Raw genomic sequence first — 11488 nt, forward strand, 5'->3', positions numbered from 1 at the left:
AGAACAGGTCCAGAGGAGGCCACAAGAATAGTCAGAGGGCTGCAGCACCTCTCCGATAAAGAAAGGCTGAGAGAGCTGGGGCTGTTCAGCCTGGAGAAGGCTCTGGGGAGACCTCATTGCAGCCTTTCAGTACTTAAAGGGGTCTTATAAAAGTTGGAGAAGGACTCTTTACTCAGGTAGAATAAGGGAAAATGACCTTAAAGAGGATAGATTTAGACTAGACATTTGGAGGAAATTCTTCACTTTAAGGGTGGTGAGGACTGGCACAGGCTGCCCAGAGAAGCTGTGGATGCCCCATCCCTGGAAGTGTTCAAGGCCAGGCAGGATGGGGCCTTGGCCAGCCTGGCCTAGCAGGTGGCATCCCTGTCCACGGCAGGGTGTTGGAGTTAGATCATCTCTGGGGTCCCTTCCAACTCGAGCTGTTCTGACTATGACTCCTCTAACAGATATCAATAATCACTACAGCAGAGATACGCCCAGCAAGATTCTCCTCTGCACGAGCAAATGAAACCTGAAAAAATGCTTGTCTGCAACACAGTCACTACTGAAATCACCATACCACTTTTTTTTTTTTTTTTTAAATATTATTACTTACTCAAATGTCTCCTTCACCTTTAGTATAAAAGCATCCAGGAAAACATACCCTCTAAGTGTTGTGAACTAGGTGCATTCATGAAATTTGAGCCTCCTAACCATGGTAATGTTGCTGGTACACCAGAGTAGACTGATTGTGGGCCATGTTGAGACCTCCAAGATGGTTAAAATCACATTTTATGGAATGAATTCAGTACCTTATGCTTTAAAATATACCAACTTGTTTTAATACAACTGTTTACATTTCAAATAAACAAACACTGATAAACTTCATTTTAAAAATCACAGAATCAAACATTCTGCGATTCTATGAAAATTTTTAATTAGTTTACAGTCAGACATTAATATAGTTTAGGTTTAAAAAAATGTCTGGAATTGTTCTACTGATTTCTGCAACTCTTAAAAAAAAATACTCCAGCAATAAATAGAAAGCAAGTTAATATTTAACCCTTATTTCAAAATATCATTCTGAAGTTATTTAACAAAAATAAACAATTCTGAACTTAATGTAAAATTACATCAGCTCTTCACTTATGAAACCTGTAGTATAATCTGTAGCAAGTAATTCTTTCTTTGGACTGTGAGCGTAGTAACAGACCTGCAAATAAGACTAGTGATGAAGTCTGACATTGCCAGTCTCCTGAAGGGAGCTTTGCTGAGATAAACTCATTTTTATCATAAAAAACCTTTACCACGGAAATTCTGAGACAGAAGAAGTTACTATGTTTTTTCACAATTCCAGAAGAGAATATTATTTCTACCGAGAACAAATATATAAGTAACAGTTTGTAGAGAATACGGGACTAGAATTAAGTGGTCAGAGTAAGTGTAACAGAGATTTTATCTTTCTGAAAATACATCAAGTATTTCTACAGAAAGAGGAAAATGTGAAGTTCAACAAAAGGCTACAAGTAAAACAAATATTCACTCACAGGAAAAAAATGATCATTCTAAAGTAGCTGTCCCCAAGTGCCCACAGCAGTGCCTGTAGCTATGAGTGGGAAGAAAACCGCCTTATTCCTACAAATCATTGGAGAATTGACCAGTATTTATCTCTCACATGAATTTATAATAATGTTTTCAGGTTACCACTGAAACAGTTAACAGACTGAAGAACAAGGGGAACCAAGAGGAGTTTGACCAGCCAAGCAGTAAATGTCCTAAACAAACAAGGCTTTATCATGAATTATTAGTTCTGTTTCTTTAAAATAAGCAGCAGAAAGAAAGAATGAATAATACAGGGATACCAAATAATACAGGGATACCAAACTTTTTTTTTTTTTTTTTGACCGAGAGCAATCAAAATTCTGCTTTTCAGAACAAGCCATTCTAATGCAAAGCTGATCACATTGAAGCTGTACTTTGCCATAGCCCACTGAGGTAAAGTAAATGAATGGTTTGGCCACATTTGAGTATCATCTAGGGCCTAGGAGGAAAGCAGAGGAAGTTGTTAATAATTAGATGTGACCTTCACTAATAAAACTATATATATATAGTTATATATATATATATATACACACACACACACACACATATATATACACATACACCTATAGATATATATATATATAGGTGTATATATATATACACACACCTTCCAACCTTAGATTGCGGATAAAGGCATAGTTTGATGATAACAGAGGTAGGAGAAGGTACCAAAAATAGCCAAGCAAGTCTCTAACTATGAATGAGAAGCTTCTTGTTTTGTTTTAAATAACAACCATGTAACAGAGAATTTTGAACGTGGTTTGAACTTACTTTTATTTCATTTTTAAGTCAAAATAGATGACAAATGTTCAAATAGGCTGTCCTTCATTTGATTTAGCTTGAGTGTAGCAGGCATAGGAAATTTGATCCTCAAAGTGAAGTTCCAAAGCACCTCCTCTTTTTAAATATGGGTTAAGAAAATTAATGCCATACTGCATGAATGGATTTTTTATTCAACGCACAGCTCGTATAATTGATGTGGTCAAAGACAAGCATATCCCTTAGATTAAAAAAAAAAAAAAAAAAAAAAAAAAGAAAGAAAGAAACCCACACTACTTCTCTACTGCTTTAGAATTGATGAAGATGCTCCAATTTCTCAGGCTTTGTGAAAAACAATTATCAGCAGGAATCCTAATGAGATTGCCTTATCAGCAGAGGCCAGCCCAGCCAATCTTTATTTCAGCTCTTCTAGCAACATCTTGTTTGGATGCAATTAATAATGATATGCTAGATATCATTATAATATGGAATAATGAATAAATACTCCCCACAAGCTGGTGTGGAACAGTAGCACACAGGCCTAACCAATCTTTGCATGTGTTTAAATTCCATATCCTTAAAAGCTTACCACTTTGCCTGGATTTTGCATATCAGCCTTACTGCTAGAAAAGGTGCAAAAACCAGTTACAACAACAACAAAAAAATCATCAGTATAAAAAACTAACGTTGTAACACAGGCTTCAAAAAGCTTCCACACTCTTTTTTTTTTTCAACAAAGACCATTAGTTAAGGTGCCTTCAGGTTCTGAATTGCCGAGAGGTTTGCAGAGGTTGCCGTTTGACAAGCTATTAACAATCTGTAGTGGGTATCTGAGAGCAGTTCCTATTGCAGAAGCCCTGAACTGTTAGTTTCTGTAACGGGGCATCTGTGGAGCAGGGGCTCCCTCTAAGGGGGTTGAAGAGGAGACTGTCATGAGCTGTCCCGCGTGCATTTTCTCATTCACTCGCAGTTCGCAGCCATCCTGCAGCATCCTTATAGCTATCCTTGCAATGTTTTTAGAGTCGTCAAGTCCACTGTGGGGTCTCCCGTCGTAGGTCATCCCCAGCTTTTCAAGCATGATTGTCAGCTTGGTCTGGTTCCTAGGAACCTGAGGGAGCAAGCGAGCCACATTTCAGAATTAGGTTCTGTACCAAGTCTTTTTAATCTGACACGCTGCAAAATAAACAGATGCAGATGTGAAGTACCACATACTACTTTCATGTTGCCTGTTGGTGGATCACTAACGATTTCACTTCAAAGCACCTTGCTGAGACAGACACTCATTTTTATAGTGGAGACGTAGTCAACAGGAGCTTGTCTAGACTCAGAACCATTTCAAGAGCTTCTCACCATGACAAGAACCAGCTCAAGATGTGCCAACGCTGGCAACGGCGGAAGTCATGGTCCAGCAAGGTTTAACGAGACTTATAAAGAAGGAATTACCAAAGTGGTGTAGCAGAGGGAATCAGACTTGTTTTCTTTTCAATTGAAAGGGATTAAGAAGCATCAGGTCCTGATTCTTACTGACCCCAGATTTCTGAACAGATCGGCAACACCAACAGTTGCCCATGTCTACACAGATGAACCAAATCCCTTATTAAATGTCAACCTCCTTTTTCCTGAGGTTATATTAAATATAACGAATCCCTTCAAGAGAAGATTGCCAGCAAGGTCCAAATCGTATTCAGAGCAATGGTTTAGCTACACTGACTAGTAATTCACTAGAAGCTCCAATAACCCACTTCATGGCAATCTGACAGTGAAGGAAAGCAGCAATAAGATCCAGCACTGAACCAGCATTATTTTTCTCTTGACAGCTTGATGCAACTGTAGATGGGTCCTAATCTCTTCCTGTCCCCATTTCTCTGTGAAAAAAGTGGAGATATCTGGCCATAGTGATGCAACTTTGTTTTGTATTACATGGAAACAGGAAACGATAATTGCAAAATCAATACAGACTATTTTCAGCTACTTTAAGATCCAAGAGCACCCATATGACATTTTAGACAATCCGTCATGCAACAATGAACACATCTGCTGATTCTTAAAAGCAAGATTAAAATTAAAATGCAGTAGATGATACCATTTTCAATTAGTTAAATGAGATGTGGGCATGAATGACATTAGAAAATCAGGCTCCAGGCAACTAGATTAAGTTGCACTATTTTTATAGCGCGCACGTAACAGTCACAGGTACAACAGGACATTCAAGATAAACAAAAATTTCCTGCAAGAGAAAACAATTATCTGTACAAACCTTATAGAAGTTCCCATATGATTTGCGAATATTGATCCACTTTTTGGCAAACGAAGGGTATTTAATACGGCTAACACGGCACTGGATATTCAGAAATTTACTCATATCCCAAGATCTTAACATATCAAAAGAAAAAAAGAGAAAGACATTAATAATGAATAACTCATATACTCTCTATTCCACCTACTGCACATCTGAAACACAAAAGATGTCTTTTCTTTGGTGTCAGTAGAAGGAAAACTGCTTAGATTAGGGAAAGCTGTCTGTAGTCATGGAAAGGAATCTTTCAGTATGAAATTCTTAATGATAGGGAAAACAAATAGCAAAAGGAACAATGTTTTCACTAAATGGTTTCAGGCCCAGAATGATTGTAACAAAAAATAGTATGCCAACTGCCTCAGCTACCACATTAACTCCAGAATAGCCAGTATATCAGGGGCTTATACAGTCCTTGCAGAAGGATTTTACAACTGAAATTTCCCTGCTCACTCAGGTATGCGTACATTTATCTCCCTAACTGATGATATTGAAATAAAACCGGAGTTCTTTTTAGAAGAACCAGACCTTTATGGAAAGAAGATGAAGTTATAACCCTACACACTTCTAGCTTTCCTTCCTGCAAGGAAGCACCCCAACAAGTTTGTAAGCTTCAAGCTAGAGTAAAGCCATTTTTCCCTTCTCTTGAAGCCATCTACACAATCTCACTGCACCTATTTTCTCAAGGGGACTCCCCTTAAGAATTCCAGACACGTTCTAAAGCCATTAATCTAACTAGTCTTATACCAGTTTTGCCTTAATGTTGTCTTTTTAAAAATTTACTATTGCTTCCAAAGAAGCCAAAAAGGCCTGTGATTGATGGCCATTGTCCAGATCTTCAGGAATTCTGAAAAAGAGGGGCTGTGGTCAAAATAATTTTTTCACTTGGTAAATTGGACTTATGACAGGTTTTCTCATGTATCCATTCATCTCTTACGAAGACTTTTTCAAACCACAGCGAATTACAACAAGAAGAAAGGAGAAAAAGTCTACTCAATGTCATTTAGCTGCATAGAGAAGCCTGGAAGAGAAACAGTGCCATCTAATGGACTGAAGCTTCATTTCCAACTGCTCCCTTCAGCTTTCCTGACTTACTCGAAAGCTAAGATTGTAATACAAAAATGGCAAGACGGCAGTGTCACGATCCACTTTTAACGATAGTGCAGCTTTAACGATTTTGCAGCTTTAGAGTGTGCTGAAGGTTACATACGGACATACCCATCTGTCAACATGCAATAGCTGTACTTTGTTCCCAGTTCTCGCTGTCTCATCCACTCTATGACGTTCTGTAGAACTTGAGGAAATGCATCAGCTTTATCAATGATGTCCTAATAAGGCAAAGAAAGCAAAAGCAATGAACACTTAAAAAACAACACAACAACAAAAACCCACAAAAAACAACCAACAAACCTTCACAACATGAAGTGTAAGAATGATACTGGTGTATAGGCTGTATACCAGTATTATACTAAATAACTCACTAAGTTGGCTTCACAATAGTCTTAGAAACAGACTACACATTAAAATAAGTGGGTAAGGGGACAGATTTTTCTAAACTGAAAAAAAAAAAAAAAAAAAAAAAGCACCACTAAAGAGCCAGACCTCAAATATCATCTATAAAAGTAAATAGATGTCCTGGTTTCAGCTGGGATAGAGTTAGTTTTCCTCCTAGCAGCTGGTACGGTGCCGTGTTTTGGATTTAGGATGAGAATAATGCTGATAACACACTGATGTTTTAGTTGTAGAGCAGGGCTTACACAAAGCCAAGGACTTTTCAGCTTCTCACACTGCCCTGTGAGCGAGGAAGCCGTGGTGCAGCAGAAGCTGGAAGGGGACAGACCCAGGACAGCTGACCCCAACTGGCCAAAATGGATTACAAAATGAATGCTTTTCCCTACAGCTCCTAAAAGGCGTGAATGACCAGCTAAGTGAAGTCAATTCCAGGGTAACAGTTGGGAGAGGGCAAAAGAAACAAGGATTACATAAATGATCTTCCAGAAAGATACCACATAAATTCGAAAACATCAACATCTTTTTTTTCATTTTTCCCCCAAGGAAAAGAAGAAGTAGAAATTACCTGGGTGATTCCTGTCAGACCAATACAGAAATTTGAAAGTTTGGGATTAACCTCTGGCTTCACGTACTGCTGAAACGTATCCTCCTGTAACAAGAGAGTGAAATGGTGAGCAGCAGCCCGCTACGTAGCCCACAGTGCAACTTCTTTGGCTTGCCTAGAGCTCAAGAGGCAATCAATAGCAGCTACTTGCCCTGCTGGAGGCAAAAAGGACTGCACAACTCCCCAGTAAGTGTGAGCATCCTGACTGAGCACCCTGAGATTCCCAGTGGGATGGGCGGATGGCTTGTTAGCTGGAACAGCCAGTAGGCACCATGGAGCAGGGATGTGGATGCAGGAAGGGAAAAGGACAGACTTCAATGTAGAGGAGGATTTGAGGAAAGGAGAGCATGAATAATAATAATAAAAAAAAAAAAAGCTGCTTCCTACTACTCTACAAGTAGTCAAACATTCTTGGAGATCTGCACACTCCTCTTTCCGCAGTTAGAGGCATGCATGCAGCTACAATCTCATATTGCTTCACAATCATTACTGGAAACGCTCCTCCTCTTAAAACTTCCTGGTAAATGTTTATCAGAGGAATCTGCAGTTTCTCAGTTTCACAGAGTCATAGTTACAGTCAGATAGCAGGTTAAGTTTCTCCTAAGAGAGAGATGTACAGGAATAGAGCACTTATGAGGCTACAAAATTTCTACAGAGTATTTTTAAATCGGGGTTAGGCAGCTGCCAATCTATGAGGCAGGCTGCAGGAATAGTCTAACTTGCTGAGAAGCGAGCTCACTGAACCCTCCTTTCTAGAATTCTGCATTAGTCTCCTCGTTGTCTCAGAGGAGACCACAGACTGTCCTAATTCTTGTTTATGATGCATCTCCAAAGTTGTAAAAATAGCTTTGTGGATCTTAAAGCACGGAGACGAGGGGAGAAAAAAAAAAAAAAAGGACTGAAGGACTGAGAAACTGAAAGTACCCTCATATCAGTAGAGGGAACAGTAGAGGGTTGATCTTTTCCAGCTTCTTTTAGAAAAGTTAGCTTTGCTTGTAAGAGGCTCAGAGGATAGGTCTTGAAGAAAAAAAGTGTTATTTTTAATGAAGCTCAAAATCTACCTAAAAATTACTCCAGACTTTCCGAAGCAAAGAAGTGACATCAAAGAACAGCATACTGACACAGCAATTAGATCACTTACTATTTCCAGGGTATGTGTGTTCAATAAGACAATGGGAAACTCAATTATTTCATGTACGAATTCAGGTGGGTTTCCTTCTTCACAGGTTGCTTCAAAGTCAACAACGCAGATGTAGTCATAGTAGCCGTCTGAATTAAGAACTTCCTTCTGCATCAGCTTCTGTTTCTTGTAATAGTTCTTCAGTCTCTTCTTCAGCACATCTTTTACTCCTCTAAAGAGAGGACGAGAGTAACTAAGATTAATTACACTTTTGTTTAATCGCTTATTTCACTGTTGTAGCACTGAAGCTATATGCAACATTCAAAAGCTTGCGGTCTATAACCTGAAGCCTGAATTCCACTCTGTCACGCAGTTAACACTCCATTATCTGGGACACTGCAGAGGCTGCGATGTCCCGGACAACCAACAGGACCAGGTAACATCAGTATTTTGGAAGAGGCTCAGAAGCCCAGTGCAGAGACATGCAATAGCTCTGCAGAGCAAGCTCCACTTCAGCAAGCCTCAGCAGCCCCTGCTTTTGCACAGCCCAGGCCTTCATAAATTGCTCACAGATGATCTCTGACACTGGGAGCAGTATTGCTTCCCCCATCTTTCCCTCTGTCCCCTCCCTGAAGCAACTGGCACTTGAGGCATCGCGCATCAGCAGCACGGTTAATTTCAGAATCCAGCTAAAATGCCCACTTTTTAATTTTGTGTTAGTTTAAATTTTAAAATTGACCTTGACTGACTTGATTAAAATAGAGTACTCCAGAATTCAGTTGTCAGAAAAACTTGCTGGCTTCATATTTGTGACTAACACTCACTGTAGCAAATGAATAAGTCTGCTTACTGCTACTTTTTAACACAGACACTGCAATATACAAGCACAGGTGCCAGAAATGCCACACACCAAACCAGAGCAGAACAAACCAGGCCCATTTACTCTTGGAAGAAGTTATTTTTGAAGTTTTACATTGCAAATTAAATGACAGCAGCAGTGTTGTAGCAAGTGATATTGTTAGAAAAGCAGTCCACTGATCCGTAATGAAAAGCTGGAATCAGACTATTAAACCTGAGTTTGAGAACATCAGCCTCTCTGCAAGCACTGAACTGTCTTTTCCGCTTTGGTTTGTTCTTCCAATTTAATTCAATAACAGTATCAAAGCTGACAGAAGTCAAAATTACTTTTTTTTTCCCCCATTTAACTTATAATAAAGTAAGTTGAAAGAGGTGATGATCTACCAGCAAAATAACCTCAGAGGAAAGGATGATGCGTGGTCACCTGCTCAACTCTCTGTGTTAGGGGTGATGCTCCATTTGTTTACATGCAAGACATATTCTGATCAATGTAGTTGAATTAATTGACTAAGAAACCACTAAGTCTTAACTCAACAAAACAAAACAAAAAACACATTTAAATCTTTCTGCATTTACAACTGAAAAAAAAAAAAAAAAACACGAATAGAAAATTAATAACCTAGGAGGGAACCACAAACATGTCATTTGCTGTTTGATTTCTGCTGGGTAATTTTAGATCAGAATAAATGCTGAATAGCCATACGAATCCAGTTTGCTTCACTATAAATTTTATCACATAACGGTAAATAATTTCCTCCTGAGGAGCCAAATTCATTTAATCAAAGGAGGAATTAAACAAAGTCATGCAGCCAGAACATTGGCAGACAGACGGGGTGGAGGTGGCAGGCTGCACTTCCCGTGCACAGCTACTTCCCTGCCTTTTTTCTTTCCAATCGAATCTCTGCTCCTTCTTTTTTGTCTGGACATTATACTCCTAGTTTTTGTCTTCTCTGGAAAGCTCAACTATTCCCTCCAGCCTTATTCCAGCGCATCCTTTGTACTCCTCCAGCCTCTGGAGCATCCTCGCTCCAACTTCTGACTTTGCTAACTCCCCAACACCACCGCTACTCCCTTATTACTGTTGCCAACAGAAACAGCACGCTTTGTTGTTCCCAGCTGGCTTCCTTATTTCCTACGCAGCAGGAACCACTCTCTATAAGCCTAGCCCCTTCCTCTTCCTCCTCCCTGAGCACAAGCTCAGCTTACTGTACACTCACCTACCCCTAGTATTCTCTCACACCTGGCCAGATTAACAAGCAGCCCACCTACAGCTAACTGTTATCAGTGCAGAGGGCATTCCCAGACCTACCACCACAGTGGTTTTAGCCACCATCGCGGCCATACTAGTAAATAAGATTTGTTTTGAAGCAGGCTCCTCACCACCCCAGGTTTGCAGTGCTGTCTGAGGACCCCTGCCTTTCCCCCTGGCACAAGGGCATGGCAAGGTGTGCCTCAGTCACTCTTTTTTCACATCTGCATTGCCAGCTGAGGCAGCACACACTTAAGACCACATTAAGGGGTATCACACCCGCTGGCCCTACAAGAAAAGCCCCATTATGTTGGCACACAGAGCACCCAGGGGTTTGCGGCGTGTCTCCTTTTCACTTCGTGGCGTGTGTTTACAACAACCGTGCAAACCAGAAGGGCTGCGACTGAGCCTGACCTGGTTTCAAGCTTGAACTCTGCGAGTTTACTTCTGAGCTCTTCTCGGCTCATCCTGTTGATGTAGCCATTGGTGACGGCGATCTCCTTGTACACCGGGTCGCTGAAGGCGCTCTGACCCGAGCCGGGGCTCTTCCCCTCAGTTCCCTGGTCACCAGCCCCGCCGTGCTGCTTGCCCTAGGAGGACAAAAACCACCTCAAAGTCAAAACGGATGGGGGATTTCACGCATATTTTGGCATCTAAACACACCAACACCCCGCACCGTTCCGCTCATGACCCAACCGAGCGCTTAATTAGCTTATAACCAGGTTAAAAAGCTGTTAACGCCGAGGCCTGCCGGCCGGGCGCCTCAACCCCCACAGCGGCGGGGCGGGCTCTGCGCATGCGCCATGTTGGGCGGCGGCAGCGGCCCCGGCCCCGCCGCCATCCCCAGTCCCGGCCCCCCCGGCCCCGGGCTCACCGGAGGGCCGGCGGCGGGCGGCGGCGGCGGGCGGGCGGGCTGCGGGCGGTTCTCCTTCTGCTCCTCATGCTCCTCCTGCTGCCCCTCCATGGCGGTGGTGGTGGTGGTGGTGGCCGGGAGAGGCGGGAGGAGCGGCGGGGCCGCCCCCGGGGCGGGGAGAGCGGGTGAGGCGCGGCCACGCCGCCCGCTGGCTCCTGAGGGGAGCGGGGCGGCTCCTCGCCTCAGGGCTCCGAGTTTTAACCTCACGGCATGTCCCGAGGTTAAAAGTTTCCCCACAAGTTTCTTCACATAAGCACCGAGTGGCTGAGGGGCCCCTGGGTGTCGCCGTGCACCGCCACCCACACACCCTCCCCCACAGACGTGCCCCGGTCCCTTGTGGTGAAAGCCAAAATCCCTGAACCTGCAGCAGACAGGAGAAATCCCAAGGAAATCCACCCAGAGCAGAAGTTAGGCATCAATCTGATGGGGACTGACGGTGGCCAGCATCCCTCATCCACTCTGATCCCGGCCAGCCCCCCTGGGCACACAGATCTTGGTGATTACAAGAGCACACGTGTGAGTGGAAACAACTAAAACCTACAGAAGAACCCAAAAAAAAGAGTAAAACGCACTTATAACCTACAGCTCTCAGGAAAGCC

The 11488-nt window shown here is 42.2% G+C and overlaps 1 protein-coding gene across 1 annotated transcript; it reads right to left on the minus strand.

Moving 5' to 3' along the window:
- Positions 1-991: 991 nt before the first annotated feature.
- Positions 992-10978, minus strand: ERI1 (exoribonuclease 1). The gene is made up of 7 exons (XM_084285520.1): positions 10851-10978; positions 10391-10566; positions 7891-8101; positions 6711-6794; positions 5852-5961; positions 4598-4712; positions 992-3448 (listed from the first exon to the last, which is right to left on the minus strand). The coding sequence occupies exons 1-7, from the start codon at positions 10938-10940 to the stop codon at positions 3206-3208; spliced, it is 1029 nt and encodes a 342-aa protein (XP_084141646.1). The 5' UTR covers positions 10941-10978; the 3' UTR covers positions 992-3205.
- Between the last annotated feature and the right edge of the window lie 510 nt (positions 10979-11488).

The sequence above is a fragment of the Netta rufina genome, assembly GCF_964035555.1.
Source record: "Netta rufina genome assembly, chromosome: 4".
Taxonomy (NCBI): Eukaryota; Metazoa; Chordata; class Aves; order Anseriformes; family Anatidae; genus Netta; species Netta rufina.

Coding starts and splice junctions, on each gene's coding strand:
- ERI1 (XM_084285520.1), bottom strand. CDS start 10,940: ATGGAGGGGCAGCAGGAGGAGCATGAGGAGCAGAAGGAGAACCGCCCG. Junction 4,713..5,851: donor TATTGCATGTTGACAGATGG/GTATGTCCGTAT, acceptor TGATATGTTAAG/ATCTTGGGATATGAGTAAAT. Junction 3,449..4,597: donor CATATGGGAACTTCTATAAG/GTTTGTACAGAT, acceptor TTGCTCCCTCAG/GTTCCTAGGAACCAGACCAA.